Source organism: Populus alba, chromosome 5 (assembly GCF_005239225.2).
Source record: "Populus alba chromosome 5, ASM523922v2, whole genome shotgun sequence".
Taxonomy (NCBI): Eukaryota; Viridiplantae; Streptophyta; class Magnoliopsida; order Malpighiales; family Salicaceae; genus Populus; species Populus alba.
Window position 1 is genome coordinate 21850186 of NC_133288.1, and position 20421 is coordinate 21870606.

Sequence of the window (20421 nt, forward strand, 5' to 3'; positions counted from 1 at the left end):
GTTTCTTTGTAATAATTCTTTTAGTGGAGGGTGATTTCTTTAATGCCACGAATAGTTGACCTTGAATAGTTGTTGAACACATCACGGGGAGATTGTTGCCAATCCCACGACCAACGGCCATAAAAATAAACGCAATGGGTCGTCTTATTTTGACCTTGGCATTGAGTAGAAGAATAATTGTACGAATATGATGACTTTTAAAAAAAAAATTTATTTAAAAATATATTAAAATTATTATTTTTATTTGTAAGAGATTAATTTTTTACATTAAGATATAAAATGAACCGAAAACAATAAAATAATATTATTCTAGCGAGTTATGAATTCAACACTCCTGGATATGATATACAGGCAAGCACAAAGCATTCATTTTATTTTACCGTTATCATTGTGTGCGTGCCGGGGGAGAGAGCGCTGGGAAAGAGTGAGAAATGAGAGTGACAGGGACACACCACCAAGCAGAAATAATTAGACGCACATGAGAGAATGACCATGATGTTGAATTGGGTCTCATGGCATTGGACCCTTGTCCCTTAAGAATGGACGTGGTGATGGACCAGCATATTTACTTTGAGAAACGTAGAATCCTAGGCCTTGGAAGCTTCCCTCCCCACATGCTTCCTTTTATCCTCTATCGTCCCTGAGGTCTCTCCTGGCTTTTCCCCTGGTTCTTCACTACTCAACAATGGCTACTTTTATGAGTTTTTCTTTTGGTTTGCTTGCAGTTGACACGCCATCGATCTCCCATGCCCTGAGGGACAGATCAGGCGTTGTGCAAAGATGAGGACTAGTGTCACAAGTTTTGCCTATTTCCCACACAGTAGCACCACTGTTCTAGCTAGGTACATGGTCTTCGATGCCATTTCTTGGTATTTCAAGTGAAGACTGTGCTCATCAAAGAACATTTTCCTTGGTTAGCCAATCCTCGGTGCTCAAACACATGCACCATGTCGGTTTGCTTCCTACCCTGTTTTTGGTGGAATATGGACTGAGCTTTGCCCATGACGTTCCATTAAAGGCGCATAGTGGCTCTTGTCCAGTGGACCATATGGCCCCAAGTAGGTGCTTAAGGTGAGTAGAGGCACTGGCTGGTCAATCCATCCACCCTCACAGCACTAGATATAAGTAAATGACTATCTATCTGCCCATGTGTGATGATAGATAAATTAACAGATATCACCTTTCAGTACAGTTAGGGCTCGAAAATGAAACGATAGGAACCAATTAAAGCTGACAAAGCAAAAGTCATCTGCCGGCTGGGAGCCTTAAAGGAGAGGTCACATTGTGCTGAATAAAAGTGATCCTTATTATCATAATTTACAATGGTAACAACCTATCGATTATTGGATTAATTTATGGATTACCAAGATAACTTGAATCGATTGTTTTTAGTTAAAATAATGTTGTTTTATTGAATTTATTAAACGGGGTCAACTAATAAGTTAGGAATCTATATATTTTTTTTTTTTAAAAATTCATGTTGATATCCGGAATAGCTTGCGTATACTATCTTGACTAATCTTATAGTCCTGAAGTTAATGACCATGTAAGTGATTAATAATAACCCTAAGATATATGGAATTTAAATTAGTAATTTTAAAAAAAACAAACTCAAAAACTGATCAATTAAACTATATTTCTCAAAATAATTAACTGAATGGTGTTATTTATATTGAATGGTGTTATTTATATTGTGTACTAACCCACTTAGCCAGTGAATGCCATCTCAAAATTAACTCACATCACCAAGCAGGCATCAAGAACCTATAGACGTTCTTGGTAGATGAAAAATTAATGGGCACTCAACAAGAATGAATTCGGGCAACTAAAGTTCCATGAGCAAGATTTAAAGCGCTTCCCACACGGGCCTGCCAAAAAAAAAACTAAACTTGGTGCCATATTATCACTGCAAGTGCTTTATATGTCATGCTTCAAATTATTGGACAATACCATATATGAAATAGTGGGCTTGATAATCCGTATCGACAAGAAAGCAATTAAGAAATAAATTAACAAGAGATTAGTTTGATGTCAGTTGGTGTAGTGACTGGTTCCCTTACAAATTGAACGGTGTAAATTAAAGTGGGAGAATTACTATTTACTCCATAGCGAAGAAATTCTACCCAAACCACCCTCAGAGACTATAATCCAATGCCATTTCTGAACAGACAATAGAATAAAGTATGGAGAAAAATAAAACTATGTTATGTATATTTAGAGTTAATTTGAAAACGCGAGCTCATTGGAAAATGCAAGCTCAACTGCGATGCAATTCACGTTTCCAGATTAACAATATTTCATGAATGCAGATTTTACTATAGTCGTACTCGTATTTTTAAATATATAATTAGCCGTAAAGTTAATGTTATAGATCTAATTAAAACATGCAAGATTCTTGATAGGAGGCAAAGCACTTTAGTATTTTTCACGCGGGAGTAAAGGGAAAGCAAAGAGCCAAAAAGAGTGAAATGAATAGGACTGAATTGAACCTTCACCTCAAGAAAGGAGGGCACGATAGCATTTTAAAAATAATAGGGGAGGCTAACGTTATTCTAGAGACCCCACTTTGTAATCTTCTAGAGTTTTTTTCTTATCCATAAACGATTAAATACTTTACTCATTAATAGGCAATTTATTCTCTTTCACACTTTTGCATATAGTAATGATAATAACACTGGCTGGTGATTGTCTTAGGTCACGTGGCTCACGATTAGATTAAATGGTTCAGATCCGGAAGCAAATGCATTCTGACTAAAGTCAACACACCTCTTTAGCAATGGATAAACTATTTTTTAGTCCCTGTAATTCCATGCATGTTGCATATTGGTTCCTAAAAATTGAAATTCAATCTTATAATCTTCCACAAGCCTGCATCCACATCCATGCTCTCTAATAAAGCCCTTTAGCTATCATAGATAGCATAAATATATTTTACCTAGAGCATTGATAGTTTTTTAAATGCCTCTTTAATTTCAGTTGTGTGAAATATATAGTAAACATTATAAGACTAATTAAAATTCAATTCTAATAATATCAAAAATATTACTCTAATTAACAATATCGACATTTCTTATATTCTTGTAAGAGCGTGTTTGAAAGTGTGGTAGCGGTTGCTTTTCAAATAACTTTTCGTGCCGAAATGTATGTAAATGATGTTTTTTATTTTTTAAAAATAATTTTTGACATCAACATATCAAAACGATCCAAAAAGTACAAACCGCACTCAATTTTAGTAAAAAAAAAAATTCAAATTTCAAGGGAACGCGGTTTGCACCGCGTTCCCAAACATATCCTAAGAAAACAAGTAGCGTTTGCTATAATCACTTTAATAGAAGATCATTTATCATTGAAGAAGACTAGCATAGTAAACCACTTACACACATATATAAAAAATAACAAAATAATACTTGTCATTTTATATCATAACCGGTATAAATATGATAGCTTTTTAAAAATAAAATTTTAGTTATTTTAATTAAAATTTAGTTAAGAATTAAAGAATATAAATGCAGATGCTTTTAAAGTAATATTTTATATTAAATAAGTGATGAAAACTTAAAAAAAAAATACTTATTTTTATAGATATGATAATATCTGTAAAATTTCCCTTCCACACTTAATCCATATTCATGACAATGCTTTGCAAAAACAAATCGTAAAATTCAAAACCACTAAAAATATATAAATCAAATAATGGTCTCGCAATTTGTTTCCATTAACTATATATATAAAAAAAAACAAGGTGAAACCTTCTCGAAACTACAAGGAATAAAGGATTATAGTACGAAGTTTAATTAAAGAGGTCAAAGTGAAATTATGAGAAATCTACAGGGGCTAAAATAAAATCTACCTTAAACTTTATTTTGCTATATACCCGTAGATGACAGTCCTGTCGTCCTTACACGTAATCAAATAGTAAAAAAAATTCAAACTTAAAAGAGAAGCGATAGCATACAACAACGTTACTTTACACTTGTTAAACCCTCTCAGATTCTAGAACACGTAACCAATCCGTTCATATTAACGGTGATCGAGCCCTAACGGCCACACCATCCTCGTGTATCTCGATCACACAAAAACATCTCTCTCTCTGCGGCTAAAATTAAAAGCTTTAAAAACGACTCTGCTGCTCTCTCACTCTCTCGCTTCCCCCTCCTCTATTTTTTCTCTCTAGCTCTCTATCTCTATCGCCAAGCCGACATCCTAACGGTTCGCTGTCGTAAAACGGCGGCGCCGGTATTTCCCTACGGAGGAGTCTCGACATCCTTTTCCATTTCTCGATCTCTCGAACTCGTTCTGTGCTCTTTACTAACTCACATTTTTTGATATCACTCTTTTTTCTGTGTGTGCGCCTCAAATTAAATTCGCGATAATAAAAATCGTCTTAAAAAGGTATTAAATATTCATATTTTATTATTTTTTTTGTAATATTATCTGAATGGCATTGTATTTTTATACTAGATAGATCGTTGCGGTTTTAAGTTTTGTTTTGGAGAGGATATTGGCATTGCGGTTGGATTTTAGCCTAATTTTTGTAGCTGTTTTTAGTATAATTCTGTTTTTGTTTTCGATTTTGATAGAAATCAAGTGTAGTTTTAGATAATTGAATTCCAGGTTTTTAATCGTCATAAAAAGGTATTAATTTTTTGGTAAAATTGAATTTTTGATATATCTATTTTCTGCTTTGTATTTTAAGCAATTCACTCTTTTTTGTGCGTGATAGGTATACAAGATGATTGGATCATTTCTAACAAGAGGGCTTGTGTATGTTTCCGGCGACCTAATTAATTCTTTTTCGCATTTGAACTTTAGATATGAGAACTAAAATGGTTACAATGTATTGGCAGGATGATTTTTGGCTATGCTTATCCAGCTTATGAGTGCTATAAAACGGTTGAATTGAATAAGCCGGAGATTGAGCATCTTCGCTTCTGGTGCCAGTATTGGTATTACACTGTAATTTGATGTTTGTGAATGTTTGAGTGTATTTTTCAGTGCTAGAAGTGGGTTTCATTTCCTCTATGGTTGCAGGATTTTGGTGGCTGTTTTGACAGTTTGTGAGAAATTTGGAGATGCTTTTATTTCATGGTATTGATTCTTAGCTTGAATCTAGATGCAATTTTTGTGTTCAACATGTCAATTGGCATTTTCATTTTGTTTTCTGTCTTGGTGGTGTCTTGAAGGGTTCCAATGTACAGTGAAGCTAAGTTGGCGTTTTACATATACTTGTGGTACCCTAAAACTAAGGTTTGCATTTATAAAGTGCTGATTAGAATGTTTTGCTCATGTATTTAAATCCTATCCTAATCTTCATTTTAATTGCCCCTCCTGTTTTCTCTGTTTCAGGGAACTAGCTACGTGTATGATTCCTTCTTCAGACCATATGTTGCGAAGCATGAGAATGAAATAGATCGCAGCTTGTTGGAACTGAGAACAAGGGCTGGAGATATGGCAGTTGTATATTGGCAAAGAGTTGCAAGTTATGGTCAGACGAGAGTTTTTGATGTTTTGCAGTATATTGCTGCACAGTCAACACCAAGGCCTCGCGCTGCTCAGGTAATGTAATTAGGAGTATATGATGTTATACTCTTGCCATTATCTCTTATATACAGTTTCATTGTGCTTATAGGGGCATGTAAATTAAACTAGCCAACCAAAGTAAGGTGCAATCCAATAGATGTATTCAAATATGGACTGCTTATAGGGGCATGTAAATTATAGTTGAAAGGTGTTCTCTCTCTGGTTTATAAGATGCAATCATGTAGCTGTCTTTCGTGGCATGACCAACTCTACTTGTCTTTGAGGTTTGACAAGGATCTATCAGCATCAATTGATGAATCGCTGCGCGGCTAGTAAATAACGTGGAATTAAATATGACCTGTCCATTTTGAACCTTGCATGTAGGAGATGGGAAGCTGCAATTGTGGAGTGGTGATTGAAATGATCCGTGCTGTCTTGTTGAGTTATACATGCTGTTACACTATCAGTTTTGTACTTATTTTGACTGTTTAAATCACAGCCACAACAGCAAGGTGCCAGGGTTCGCCAGCCTCCTCCTCCCAGTCGTCAACCTTCTACAAACCGCCAAGCAACTCCTGCACAAGCAGAGACCGAGGAACCTCCATCTCCCACTTCTAGCACGTCTTCAAGTCAAAACCAAATGGAAGTGGCAGAGGTGGCAGCAGGTCCTTCAAAAGTACTTGAAGCAGCGGTTCCTGCAACAGCTTCTTCAAATGCCCAAAAAGAAAATGCTGCTGCGTCTGAGGTTTCCAGCGAACCTAAACCAACCGAGGAAGAAGCGGCGGAGACTGAAGAAGCGCCGCCATCATCTTCAGCAAATGAAAATGAAAACACTGCACCAAAGGAGACTGTGATGGAGCAAACAATGCGGGTTACACGTGGCAGATTGAGGAAAACCCGTTCTGGAACAAACCGTTGAAGAGCGGTGTCAGCTCCCCCCTCCCCCCCAATTTTAGCACTCAGAACTAGCATGTAATCAGTTGGTTGATGGTGATGGGTATTGGATCCTTTGTGACATTGCTGTAAATTTGTCACCTTCTGTTTACTAATTCCATTTGTTGCTTTATTTTTTGAACTCAAGTTGGCAAATGTAAGGGTCTTGGGTTAATTAAGAGCTGATTGATGCAACCCTAAAAAGTGATGAAATAATTACGAAAATTTAAGCCGTTGAAAATGGTATATAAAGCAAGTTCAAATAATTGCATGACACCTGTGATGAACTCATGTGGTTGACCATGATTCACCCATTCAAGCAGACTTAGCACTCTAAAGAGAGTGCACGTATACCAGGTTACCAAAGAGAATTGCTATGAATTTTTTCATGTTAAAGAATATTCTAAGTAGGTCGGTTCGAATGAAAATGTTGCTTTAGGTATGGTGGCGGGTTAGAGATCCGGTTGTTGAGGCTAACAAATTTCACTGTTGATGGTTTGATTACGGTTGCTATCAAAGTTTGATTTTGATTTATCATTTAACCAAAGATGATGCTTGATGTGTTGGTATAAGATGTTTTTTAAAATATTTTTATTTAAAAATATATTAAAATAATATATTTTTATTATTATATTTTTATTTTGGACTAGTAAAATTACTAAAAAAAATTATTAATATGAAAGTTTTTTAAAAAATTCAAAATTTTTAAAACAATATAATACAACTACACTCCCAAAAGTTAATATCGACCAGTATAATCTGCGTTTCGGTGGAGGCTACATGCCATATGGACCTAATCTATGACATGAACTAGAGCTGTGGATTGGTATCGACCTCTGTAAATTGACACAGCATGGTGAGATTTTGATATCTCATGATGGAGCATGCTCGACGGAAATTTGGTGGATGGCACAACCACAAAGCCTCAACATAAAGCAAAGGCATCAAGAGTCTTGAAAGATTGCAGTTCCAATGTCTATTTTAGGCTCAACTAAAGTGAAATGCCTGATCATGCTATTTGATGATGCTGTCTGCTTAAGCAATTTAATATCAATAGTAGAAAAATAACAAGCTAGGTGAAGGCCGCTTCCTTGAAAGGTAAGGAGGACAAACACAGGATCTTTATTTATTTATTTTTTTTTTAGGGTAAAAGGAAGGGCTGTTATAAATTGAACTTTCCCTGATTCAAAACAGTAAATCAAAATTTTCTAGCATGCCATTGACTTTTCCTCCAATGCATATCGAAAATAATTATAACGGTAACAATACCTAAAGGAAGGACTTTCATGAATTTGAAAAACTTTTGACGTGCACAAGGTACGATTTGTAAATGGTTTGGCTTATGATTACTGGATAATTTAGTATTAGCACGGGCTTGATTACGTGCTTTAATAATTTTTATTCAATAAACTTCGAGCGCGCCTCGCTAAGTACTGCCTACAGTTCATTGGTCTGCTAGTAGAGTCAGTATCTGGGATGGAACTCCACTGCCATGTAAAAAGGGCTCAGTATTTACGGTAAAGTCTCCTTTTCGGGGAGGTATTGTTAAGCGAACTAGGAGGCTAAAAGCCTTCCTTTAGGGCAAATGATATTTTGCAGTGGACTGCTGTTTATCCAGAGATGGTGAGCACACTCACTCTCGGTGATGAGGACAGCTTCTGCAAGCTGCTTTGCTGCACTGTTGCGATGTGAACTTTAATCTTGATAATAAAAGCCTGCTCTCAATTGTTACCCCAGAAGAGGAGTAATCAGGATATGGAAATTCTTCGGAATATGGCATGAAAAATAAAATGATTTTTTGCGGAATTCAGTGATAATTAGAAGATTAGGCTGCTGACGGATGCAAGAGCCCAGTAGCCACACCCTCAGCTATTGAGCTTCTTTAATAGTGTGGTTGCGGTTACTTTTTAAATAGTTTTTCGTACTAAAATGCATGTTAATGATGTTTTTTTATTTTTTTAAAAAAATTATTTTTAATATCAGCATATCAAAATGATTTGAAAACACAAAAAAATATATTAATTTGAAATTAATAAAAAAATAAAAAAAATTTAAATTTTTTTAAAAATATTTTTGAAACGCAAAAACAAACGGACGATAAATTATAACCCATTAACACTACAGAGCTGTCGAGAAAATGGCCCATTTTTCCAACAAGGATTGTCTGGGTAGCTGATCAACACGAACAGGTAGATGGTTAAACGTCCACTGGCTCTTGAATCTCCAAGCCCAACATAGAGACCCAAGGCCGAGATACGGTCCTTCACATGGCGTTGCCTGATGATTAGATTCTGCTGGGCAGCGCCAACATAGTCACTAATCTTTTAAAAAATTAAAATCATTGCCATTAAAGGGAGAGAAAAAATCCAGCTGTAAAATTTAGACTTGCAAAAGTGGAGGGGATATAAAATTACCCTTCCGGGCATCTTGAAAGGCCTCCTGCCTGATTTTCATTTACACTATGAACTTCTCTTGACGTTCATTGCAGAAGCGACGAGGAGGCCATCCAAGAGGAAAACAATCCTCGATGTCAGTGGTATAGCTTGTGATAAACAATACGAAGGTCAGCGGTGATAAGTTAAGCCTCCGGATTCCTCATGGCAGATCCAGATATTTCAAAAACCAGAACTTAATGAATCAAACAAAGTTTTAAGAGAAACTATCAAACCACAATTCTGAAACGCTGACTGAATCATCTGTTGGGAACCAATAATAATCAATAATCTGCAACAGGATGGATCACATTCAAACAGGTTAGTCAAGTTTCCTTCCCCATATAACCAAACGCAAGAACAAGTGTATAGAAGTGCATGTGGAGGAGCAAAACTACAAATTAGTAAACTGTTATGAAGCCAATTTGAAGCTTCCAATATTTAATTTGCGTGGTCTACGAATTAACTTATAAATCCCAGATGCTTCTAAAGTTAGTGAGCTGAATGTCTCACAACTGTTTTTGCTACCCTGACACTCTGAAGACAACACTGCATCTTGCTCTCTGCATTGAATACTGTTCCAAGCAGTTGTATCCATTGGTTCAACATGCTCAGCAGTTACATCCTTGCCTTGTTTGGATTTGCTACGAACATCATCTAGTGGGCGTTATGAAACTGCACATCTGTTGTGAATGTTACCTCAAGAGATACACAGACAAGGGGTCCATTGGTGCTTCTAATAGTCATTTTGTATCGAGGGGAACCAATATCCTGCTCTTGTGAAAAAGGCATTACGTCAGATATCAATACATTTCAACAACTTTTAAAGCTCCACACTTGATAGTTGATACCTCTCATCATTATTGCAAGAAGTGTTTGGTTTTGCAGCCAACACTAATTGTTTTTGCGCTTGGGTGCATTTTAAAAATGTGTCTGGCTTGAAAAGGCACTGTATTAATTATTTTTTCTATGATTTCCGATGATTTTGATGTGTTATTGTAAAAAATAATACAAAAAAAATTTTAAAAAAAATTATTTTAATGTATTTTCAAGCGAAAAGCATTTTGTATCACAATACCAAGCACACACAAAATAGCCACCTAGAAAGTATCACTGAATTTGGGAAAGGATACCACAGAGATTTCAAAGAAATTCCCAGATTTGTGTACCTGGAAGCATGGAAGGCTGGTAATATCTTCTTCCATCAGAACGAGATAACTGAACAAACCAAGTAGGCAAATAAATCAAGAACCAATTTATATTGACACCTTAAATCAAGAACATTATTAAGGTAATTGATCTAAGATACCCAAATGGTCATGCTGGTATTTGTTGCTATGATCTTTCACTCTTCCATCACCTATGATGTAATTTTATTTTTGCTTGAACCATGTCATATAACTACTTAAAAACCCTAAGCTAGATAATCTCTCTTGCAATGTTCAACTTCAAGAGAATAAATATAGCATGATAAAATAAAATGCTTCAAAATCATATCAAACTAACTAACAAAATCCTGAATAATGAATATTTTTATAAACCAAAATCAAATAAAATAAATCATGTAGTTAATTAGAATATAAAAGTACCCGATTCTATTTGGGTATTTCTTGAAGTAAGCCTCGCATATGCTGAAATAAACAAGAATGATAATATGTCAGTGTATAAAATCAGGTGACCGAACATTTTCACACAATATTCATCAAATTTTAAAGTCACTTCTTTCATGATGAAGCTTATCATAGAAGTACAAAACAGGACTCAAGTTAGCAATTCAGCCAATTCCAGCAAGGTAATGAAAAAGATAAACTCATGAGCGATGAAGCAAGAGATTACCTTCTAGCAGAAGGTCACCTCAAAAGCACTCTAGGGGCATATTTTTTTTCCTTCTTAATCCTATATTTCTCCTGCAACCACACGGGACACAGCATATCAATTAATGACTTTTTGGCCGACCAAAATTTCATTTATTAAACAGCAAACCTACTTGAGAAAATGCTGTTTTCTTCTCAAATGTTGCACTGTTAGCAATGAGAGCTTCAATAATCTCATCACCTTTCGCACCCTGCCTGCACCAAACAAAGTTTATGATTTCTATCTTAAAGAAACAAGATCACACATCATGCTGTATAAAAACTGTAGGCTACAGCATCAATGTTTTTCTGGGACACCCTTATTGTACTCTCTATGGCTAGAATTTTCCGCAATGGAGCATTGAAGTAGTAACTGATTTGGCATAAAACCCAGAGAAGTAGTACCCGGAAGCAAGGTTGTTAAAATCGCGTTTTGACTCGTAAAATCGTTCGATTTTAAGAGTCAAAACATGCTTTACGTGCTGAATCGTTTGAAAAAATCGAAAATGAGTGAAATCGTTGAAATTGGGCCGATTTCACGATTTTAACAAAATACATGCACTGAAGTAAAATTCTCCCCCCATGCTCCAGCTGTCCGGCGCCTATTGGTTGTCTCATCCACAATTGACGACGACGACGCCTCCACCTCGATCGAGCTCCCTTTATTTTCACCATTCAGCTCCAACTCAAGCGCATCAAAATCATGGTCCACATCACCAGCTCCATCATCATAAGTACGCAACAAACCATCATACGTTAACCCTTTCTCCCCTTCAATAAACTCTCCCCTTTCTCCCCTTCAATAAACTCCCCTTCAATTTATTTATTATTTTATTTTCTGGCTGATTATTAATTAAATAAATGGAGTGGATTAATGAGGGCGGTAAGGTCATTAAAACTATTTAATAAGAATTACTTTAAAAAAAATTAATTGAAAATATAATAAAATAATATTTTTATTTTTAATATTATTACATTAAAATATTTAAAAAAAAAAAACTTTAATTTAAAACAAAATAAAAATTTAAAAATTTAATTTTTAAAAAATATTTTTAAAACATGAAACAAACACTTTAACTAATATTGTGAAATTTGATTGGTTCAACATTCTGATTAGAATTTAACCGACTCAGAATCTCAATATGAATTTTTATTTGAAGGCTTGAAATATGTATGAAGTTTTATTTGAAACATGTTTTTTAATGTGCTTGAACTATGTATGAATTTTTATTTGAAACATGAATTTTTTTAATGTATTTCAAAATTCCTTACAATTTTACGATTTTACGATCCGTTTTTACGATCCGATTTTGTGAAGGGCTTTCTGTTTCGTTCTAAAATCGTGATTTTTAAAACCTTGCCCGGAAGGTTCAAAGCTAGTTAGGAAAGTATAGACTTCAGGGTGATGAGAGTTTAGATTGTTTTCTCGAATATAAGTGTTTTTCTTATTTAAAAATTATTTTTGATATTATAATATTAAAATATTTAAAAATAAAAAAATAAAATAAAAAATCAATTTTTTTATAAAAACACTTTAAGAAAATAATAGCAAGCCGGCCCTCTTAAAAAAGAAAAACAGGCTTTTTTTAACTTTTATTTATCGGCCCAGACTAATTTCGAGTTTCATGGTATGGGCTTGTACAGTTATGGTCACGTTAAGTCATCGGCCCTCTCTAAACAAATTTGGACCAAGATTTCTGTCCTAAATCCCACGGTTTTTATATCATATCAATAGTCTACAAGATAATTTATAAATTCTAGATATTATTCTTCTTTTTAGATTTGTATTTTTATGATAAAACTCGTCGTGAGATTATAAATCCAAATATAAAACAATAGTTTTTTGAGAAAAAAGATATAACGGATTTAAGTTAAATAACAATACCAATATGTCATATCAGCTAAAATTCGATGACTTAAAAGCTACAAATATCATATATATTTTTAAAGTATTTTTTCAGAATAAAACCTGCTGTAAACAAGAAATAATATCTCTTAAATAACTAATCATATTTTGGGCCAACATGGAGTATTATGCCTCTTGTCCCACTACTCAAGAGTACAGATGAAGATAATTGGCCTGAAGGCTATTCCTTTTCTTGTCTTGTCTTGTCGCCGTCGCCGTCGTTGTTATTACTATCGTTATATTGATGTGAGAAGCCGATGCGAACTAGTCACGTAACCATTATTAGTTTTCAAAGAAACGGCATGGTGGCCTTTGAGTTGCAATTCCTGCCATGTTTTGCTCCCTGCGGGCCCTTGACCCCAAGAGTGAAGCCTGAAGGGAGCAGACCACTAAACCCCAACCGATATCTGCTAGTTAGACGAACCCCTTGAGGTTGCTCATAATAACAAGTTGTCTTCAAGCTTAGACGTTCACATGGAGGGCTGCAACCTAGCATTCTAGACAAGTTACTTTCAATAACTGGCACGATTGGTCGTGATCTCTCAACAAGGGCCAATACTCAACATTAATTACTGCTCTTAAGCACTGGTACTTCTATATAGACTTCATTGCCTCTGTCTCTTAGCAAAGAACGTGATGTTTCAACTAACAGTACTGGGAAAATACAATTACGATGCACATGGGTTCTTACACCAGAGCTTTATGCAGAGAGAAATTCCAAGCAAAGCCTTGAATATATAACGCTAGTGAAATAGTGATGCGTATCTGTTGAATTCAAGGCCAAGGATGGAGCTGAGAGGTTTAATTATCATAAATGACACCAATCATCAAACAAGAATATTTTATTTTCATCTGCAGACACATGACCAGCTCTATAAATTATAAAGTGAGTGATAATTAATTAATTGAGAGTACAGAGCTATGGCTTCGGTATTTTAATGATTAGGTTTTGATGAATAAATAAGATAAAACGTTTGCTGTACTTGCAAGATTATCATCTGGGTTGGTTCTTTAGGTGGAATTTTTTTTTTTTGTTTGTTTAATAAATAATTATTCCATAATGGTTCAGATACAGAGTGATCTGGTTCCCTGAGCTGGGGATGACAAGTGAACACCGCTTTCTCTATTATTATTTTTTTCCTTCTTAAGAGAATGGTTGGCCAAATCTATATCTGACTTCTAACAACTCTAAAGATGCCCTATTTTGCTTTGCTGTTTCTATTTTCTGTCCGATTCGCCTTACGTACAAACATACGCTTGGAAACATGAGATTTTGGTCCAATGGATCAAGTGCCAAAACTGTTCATCCACCAGTTGGCTTAGACTCCCTAAGCTGGGGAGGACATCATGCTTCACAATGTGGCAATGCTTGAGTATAGATTCGAGTCAAATTCCGTCACCTCGGAGTTGTTTCTAGAGGAGAAGGCTCTTTGTTTATCATAAAGAAAGATTTGATTGGAAAGTAAATGGAATTTAATCAAATCCCATTGTGTGGTCGCTGTAGTGTGTGCGTGTGGGTATACTTGATTGATGCTAGTTAACTTGTAGCCCATCCGACAAATAAGCTTTTCTTCTTGAAAGATTTCGGGTTCGAAGTTGAAAAAAACGCTGAATTGATCGAAGCATTGAACTATACATCACCAGCAGGTCATTTAGGCTGGGATTCTGGCATCGTAAGTGGATGTTTCTATTCGGTGAGCCATGATGTTTCTTTTCGGTGAGCCATGATGCCGAGTGGTGGGAGGCAATGCTGCCCAAAGTTAAAGTGACTGCTAGCTGGGTTGCTTTGGGCATTGGAGGAGGAACCGGGGGCACATTGCTCATTTTGTCCAGGGAAGTGGATAGCCGGAGACATAAAAAGAAGCGTTTTTGCCTCGAGGATTTCTATGCTTTCTCCTGTTTTTTTATGATGTCTTTGGCTCATGCTTTTTACCTTTAGCTTCCTTCGGAATCTGGACCCCACCAGGCTATGATTTGATGCATAAAACAACCAATATCCACGACTTTGGAGAATATCGGCTTAATACATGATAGGAACTGCCCGCTCGATCGAATTTATTGTTTACTTAATGGCAATGCTAACATAAAGTCATCAAGTCCACTAACCTGAAGAAGTAATCGAGAGCCAAGTCAACATTGCCGAAGTGTGTGGGTTGGAACTTAGGGAGTGTTTCATTGGCTTGTCCAGCATTCATCTATTTTGTAAAGCAAATTAATATGTTGTTTTACCGGTTCATTTTTACACATGAACTTTACTTTGTTATTAATTAACAAATATACTAAAATAATTGGGATTTTTCTTCGACTTCTTCGGCTCCTCCACTGATCATAATAATAATAATAATAATAATAATAATAATGAAGGAGCTCTCCCTTTTTTCCTCTCATTTCCATCCTTTTTTTTTATCTATTTGTCTTCTTGGACTTTCTTTTATTTAAATTAAATTTTTTTATGACTTAATTAAATAAGATTGAGTTTGAAATTATGATAGAAAGATCAAATTAAAAGTTAGAGGATTGAAATGTAAAACACATATAAAATATATAGTTAATTCTAAATTCATAAAAAAAACTTTATTTTGGTTTGAAAATTCATTTCATTTATTTGCAAGTCACTGAATTTGAGAAAGGAGGGAGAAATTTATCGATTGTCATGATTCTGATAATTAAAATGGTTAAATTTAGAGTTAAAGAATTCAATTCAACTATACTAGCCTGAAGGTGGTGGTTTATGACCTTCATCTTGCAGTAAAATGTTTAAGAGAGCTTGGAAAGTTTGTGATTTTGAGTTGTTTTTATGATTTTTAACTGATGCTTTATAATTTTAAAGTCATAAATAGATTTATTAAAGTTCTTATAGTGTTTTCATGTAAAATAATTAGTTCAAAGGGGTTATTTAATTTTAAAGTTGGAATCTCGACTTTCTAACAAGTTTTCAATCACCTAATAAAAAGTTTCAAGAATAAGGAAGATATATTTATGAATTATGTTTTATGAAATAAAGATTAAAAGGTTTAAAATACAAAATGAAAGTTATTAAAGACCACACTTGTCAAACATATATAAAATAATAATAAAAAATATTTCTTAAATATTTTAAAATGTTTCATTTATAATTTTATCAAAGACCACCTGTTCACCTTAAACCGGCTCCGGAGAGTCGTGTAACCCTAACAATATGAATTGCTTGGATTTATAGACATGTATTGTGACTGTTGGGTGCCAGATGAGATTGATTGTACTGGTGGCTAGAATTCATGGGGTTGAAAGCTCAACATTTCATAAAATAAGCAAACGTGGGAATATTATCTAAATCATTATTTATGGGCAAATATGATGAATTCATGAAAAAAACCTCTAACTTGCAAAACAAGTTTATGTATCAAAATAGAAGATCTTCCCGATACTTCGATTGATAAATATAAAAGGGGTGAAATATATACATAGAGAGAAAGAGAGCAGATGTGAAGTAGATAAAGTGATATATGGTATGAATTTGTGTGAGCCTGTATGAAATTCTATGTTTAAGACTTATTTTGCTTATTTAGTAATTGGGTGTATTTATATTATCAGTTATATGGAGATACATTATGAATACATAAAAAATATTTTTCTAAAAAGGTGTGTGATGTTGTTGGTTAGACGGGGTAATATATAAAAATATTTATTTTCTAAAAAAAAAAAGAAATCCTACATCAATTTATTTATGAATTTTATTGCTTTTCTTTTTTTAAAGTTCTCTTAGCTAGCAATTTCGGATCAAAATAATAACATGTCCTGATATCCATCTTATCTAACCGAACCCGAACCCGAACCCGAACCCGAACAGTGGGCCACAGGCTTATACAAAGCGGTCACAAAAGGGTCGTAAACGACACGACGAACCTGCTATAGAAACCTGGCCCATGCACAAAACGGTCAACCATCAAGTTGGGATTATTTTAGCAGAAGGCACCCTCACTTGTGTGAAAAAAACAGTAGATAATGCAAAAGGTGGAGTGAAACATAACTAGAGATCACTAGTTAACAAAACAAAGGCAGACCCACCCGTACGACACTCTCTTTGCCTCCTTATTACATATCCCGGATCCTCTCCATTACACAAAACTCTCTCATTGTTTCAAGCACTTTCTCCCTCCCTCCCTCTCTCTCTCATGTCATAATTAGTGCCAGAGATAACTCTATCTGCTACTCTTCTCTTCTGTCTTCTAATCTGCTATTGATGGCTGCACTTACCTTCTCACAAGAACAGAAAGAGACTCAAGAAAAACAGCCGTCCAGGCGCAGGCTAAAGCTGCAAAAGCAAAAGGAAAAGCAACCATCTTCATGGGACCAAATCAAGAACCTACTGACCTGCAAACAGATCGAAGGGTCAAGAGTACACGACCCATCAAAGAACCCCATTGGATACCCAAAATTCGGTTCTTCCTGCAGCTCAATATGTAGTTTCAAAGCCGTTGTTCATGGCAACACGAGGGTTGTTCATAGAGCTGACAACTCACCTGAAAGCAGCACAGTGGGTCAAGAAACTGGGCTACTGAGTCGGAAAGATGTAAGCGCCGGGTCATCGTCAACTCGGTCATTGGCGGGGTCAGGGAGATCCAACGGTGGTGTAACGCACTCCTCATCCTCTAGAGGCATGCAATTCAGGAAGCTTTCAGGTTGCTATGAATGTCACATGATCGTTGACCCTAGCAGGTATATTTCGCTTTCATATTCATTTTTTCCTCTTAATTTCTCATTTTCTCTTGAATATAACAAAAAAAGAAAAAAATATATAGAATATTATTTATTAATTTTGGGCTAAAAAAATCCAGATACCCATCTGCAAGAACCACAATTAGTGCCTGTGCTCAGTGTGGAGAGGTATTTCCAAAGATTGAAAGCTTGGAGCTTCACCAAAAAGTTCGCCATGCTGGTAAATTTTATTTTCATCTTAATTACAAGGAAATTTATCATTGATTACATTTTTTTGCAGAATTTTCTTATCCATTAGTATTTATTCACAATAAATGGTTGAGTTCTTTGTCCACGGAATTAAAGTTCCAACTTATTCAACTAATTTTTTTAGATTAATCAATAAAACCATTTTGCTCATGCAATTTTTTTTTTTTTTGAGGAGTATGAGCTTAATTGTAATTATCTTTTTCCACTTCACCTGTTTTTTTCTCTCTTTTTTCTGTCTCAGATTTTTTACTAGCCATTCACTCAAGAGCAGTGTTAATTATTTCAAATAATATCAATTATTTGATTGCTTTGCTTGCTTATTGTATTATAATAATAAATATATATATATATATAATAAAAACATATATAACTGAAAAAAAAATATAAAATAAATTTATATCATTATATATATAAAAAAAACATGTTCTTATTATTCTTGTATCGTCTAGCTCAAAAATTCAAAATAGGAATCAAACACTAAATATATAAAATACACTTCATCTTCATCGAGCTATTTATTTATTTATTTAAAGAAAAACTAATCCTTGATATATAGCATTACTGTTTAGGCAAAGAATAATTGTCACTTTGATGGAACTGTACACTATTACATAGCTTTTGCACTCAATCAATGAGTTAAACCTAGAGTTTGAAAATTTAACACAAAACCTTTCTTTTCATGATTGCTGTCTCCATGCTTTATTTCCCACCAAATTTGCTCAGACAGAACCCGTAAATTACTTTATTTTCCATAAATGTACTTTTAGTACATCAGCAACTTTGCCTTCATTTATTTAGAATTGTGACTGTGTTTAGTTTTTAAATAAATTTTATTTAAAAATATATTAAAATATATTTTTTTTTTTTTATTTTTTTAAAATCAGTTTATTGAAATGATCTAAAAATACTAAAAATTATTAATTTAAAATAAAAAAAAATATTTATAATTTAAAAAAAAAATTATTTTAAAATACAAAAACAGCTGCTCTCCTATAAAACAATTTTATTTTTCTGCCAACCATATAAGATGACATATATATAAAGTATTGAGAGATTGATTGATATTATTATTTTATAAAGCATTTTTTATTTAAAAATTTATTAAAATAATAGATTTTTTATTTTTTAAAAAATATTTTTGATATGAATATATTAAAATAATTTTAAAAATATAAAAAATAATATATTTTTAAAATTTTAACGAAATATTATTAAAAACACAATTCCAAGCAACGCTTTCAGACTGGACTCACACAGCTGTCCTCTGATGACAAAAAATTAATGGCCTGATTTTTGTCATGGAAGTAGCTGTTACGTCCCGTAACGTTAAATTTGCACGGACACTGAGCCCAATTTATTGCCATATATGTCCAGTATCGGAGCTGGGGCCAGAGGATTCGGGCCGAAATATCGTGGAGATCATCTTCAAATCAAGCTGGGTCAGAAAAGACAACCCATGCTGCAAGATCGAAAGGATATTAAAAGTCAACAACACACAACGAACGATCCAACGGTTTGAGGACTGCAGGGACGCAGTGAAGACACGTGCACTCAGCAGCACTAGAAAAAACCCCAGGTGCGCAGCTGACGGCAACGAGCTTTTAAGATTTCACTGTACAACGCTAACTTGCTCTCTCGGCTCACGGGGTTCGTCCAGCTTGTGCGGCTCAATCCCTGGCTGTGGAATATGCACCATAATAAGACACGGGTTTCAAGGCAAAGAGTGCAAAGGTGTACGCACCACGGCTAGTAGCGGTAGGGCCCATGACTCCTTGCTGGGATGTACGGACGAGCGCAGGGCCATGTTGGTGTGTCGTGTGATTGCTGGGAGAGTGAAGCGCGTGGCGGAGGATGCGCCGCCACCTGAGGAGGATGGGGCGTCGTCAGCTGCTGCTGGCTCATATGATTCTGTAGCCGGGTATGCTGGGATTTACTCGAATCTCGAGGAGTTATCTGTGTTCAATCCGAGGGCTATATTGCCTTGTTTTGTTGTCATTTACAAGGCTCTCGAGTCTTAGATTATTTCTTTGAGCTTGTTGTCTTGTTGTTTTCCCCAAGTAGTTTCCCTTCTCATGCTCAAAACCTATTATACCTCGAGCAACGGTTAGCGTAACTCTGCTAACCTCTGCAGGTATTTGTGTATATAAACCTTGACCGGAAGACTTCAGATTGGAGAGATTATTCACTATATTTCTTTTTCCGGTCAACGGTATTTTCCATACAGGTTTCGTCGAGTTAACCCCCATTGCTCCGCAAAAGCTCCTTCGATATCCTAAACCTAACCTCTTAAAAAAATGTTGCAATACCACGTAGAATAGATGCTTCATGCTAAAAGTTCAAACCAAATGATGGTTGCCTGGAAGGATGCTGAATTCAGACTTCATGTCGTGAGCATCTGCCTCGAGGAAAATAGAATATATATGCGTGCGTGTTTATCATTCCTGTATCTTAGCTAATTGGGCTGGCATCTTCAAACTGTTGGCGAGCTTCAATAAATTTATATAATAAGGATGCTGAAATCATATATTGCAATTTGATCATGTGGTGTTCAATCAGGAGAAGGAACAGAAATTTTTTTAAGATTCCGTTTGGCATCGTGGTTTTCATGTACTTTCATATTTATTCTAACTCCAAAAATTATTTTTTTTCATTTTGAAAAAGTTTATAAGAAAAAAAAAACTGTTTTTTCAGATTACAACCACAGATAAAATAAAATATCGGCACAAACAAACACACACTCTGGGAGCTGGAAACAGATTCATTGAAGTGTCACCTTCAAATGGACACCTTTCATTGTCTAAATAGCTCACCCAAATCTCTTTATTTGCCG

The 20421-nt window shown here is 35.0% G+C and overlaps 2 protein-coding genes and 1 long non-coding RNA gene across 4 annotated transcripts; 2 read left to right on the forward strand and 1 right to left on the reverse strand.

Moving 5' to 3' along the window:
• The first annotated feature begins 4114 nt into the window (after window positions 1-4114).
• LOC118062039 (putative HVA22-like protein g) lies at window positions 4115-6595 on the forward strand. The gene is made up of 7 exons (XM_035075714.2): window positions 4115-4392; window positions 4724-4764; window positions 4848-4946; window positions 5032-5088; window positions 5184-5247; window positions 5347-5556; window positions 6020-6595. The coding sequence occupies exons 2-7, from the start codon at window positions 4733-4735 to the stop codon at window positions 6437-6439; spliced, it is 882 nt and encodes a 293-aa protein (XP_034931605.1). The 5' UTR covers window positions 4115-4392; window positions 4724-4732; the 3' UTR covers window positions 6440-6595.
• Window positions 6596-9126: 2531 nt separating this feature from the next.
• On the reverse strand, window positions 9127-10967 carry LOC118062053 (uncharacterized). Its single transcript, XR_004689700.2, has 5 exons — window positions 10873-10967; window positions 10722-10792; window positions 10475-10516; window positions 10055-10103; window positions 9127-9656 (listed from the first exon to the last, which is right to left on the reverse strand). It is a non-coding gene; the product is annotated as an uncharacterized lncRNA (long non-coding RNA).
• A 5698-nt stretch (window positions 10968-16665) lies between these two features.
• LOC118062038 (uncharacterized) lies at window positions 16666-19812 on the forward strand. 2 transcript variants are annotated; one of them, XM_035075713.2, is made up of 4 exons: window positions 16666-17342; window positions 17462-17562; window positions 18966-19167; window positions 19249-19812. In XM_035075713.2, the coding sequence occupies exons 1-4, from the start codon at window positions 16867-16869 to the stop codon at window positions 19607-19609; spliced, it is 1140 nt and encodes a 379-aa protein (XP_034931604.1). In that variant the 5' UTR covers window positions 16666-16866; the 3' UTR covers window positions 19610-19812. The 2 variants fall into 2 exon arrangements, with proteins under 2 accessions (XP_034931604.1, XP_034931603.1); XM_035075712.2 differs by having other exon boundaries at window positions 16668-17342; window positions 18966-19812.
• Window positions 19813-20421: the final 609 nt, after the last annotated feature.

Excerpts from the sequence above, each read along its gene's own strand:
- LOC118062038 (XM_035075712.2), top strand. The coding sequence starts at position 16,867 with ATGGCTGCACTTACCTTCTCACAAGAACAGAAAGAGACTCAAGAAAAA. Across the intron at positions 17,343-17,461 it reads ATGATCGTTGACCCTAGCAG|ATACCCATCTGCAAGAACCA; the intron begins GTATATTTCGCT and ends AAAAAAATCCAG. Across the intron at positions 17,563-18,965 it reads CCAAAAAGTTCGCCATGCTG|TATCGGAGCTGGGGCCAGAG; the intron begins GTAAATTTTATT and ends ATATATGTCCAG.
- LOC118062039 (XM_035075714.2), top strand. The coding sequence starts at position 4,733 with ATGATTGGATCATTTCTAACAAGAGGGCTTGT. Across the intron at positions 5,089-5,183 it reads GGAGATGCTTTTATTTCATG|GGTTCCAATGTACAGTGAAG; the intron begins GTATTGATTCTT and ends GGTGTCTTGAAG. Across the intron at positions 5,248-5,346 it reads TGTGGTACCCTAAAACTAAG|GGAACTAGCTACGTGTATGA; the intron begins GTTTGCATTTAT and ends TCTCTGTTTCAG.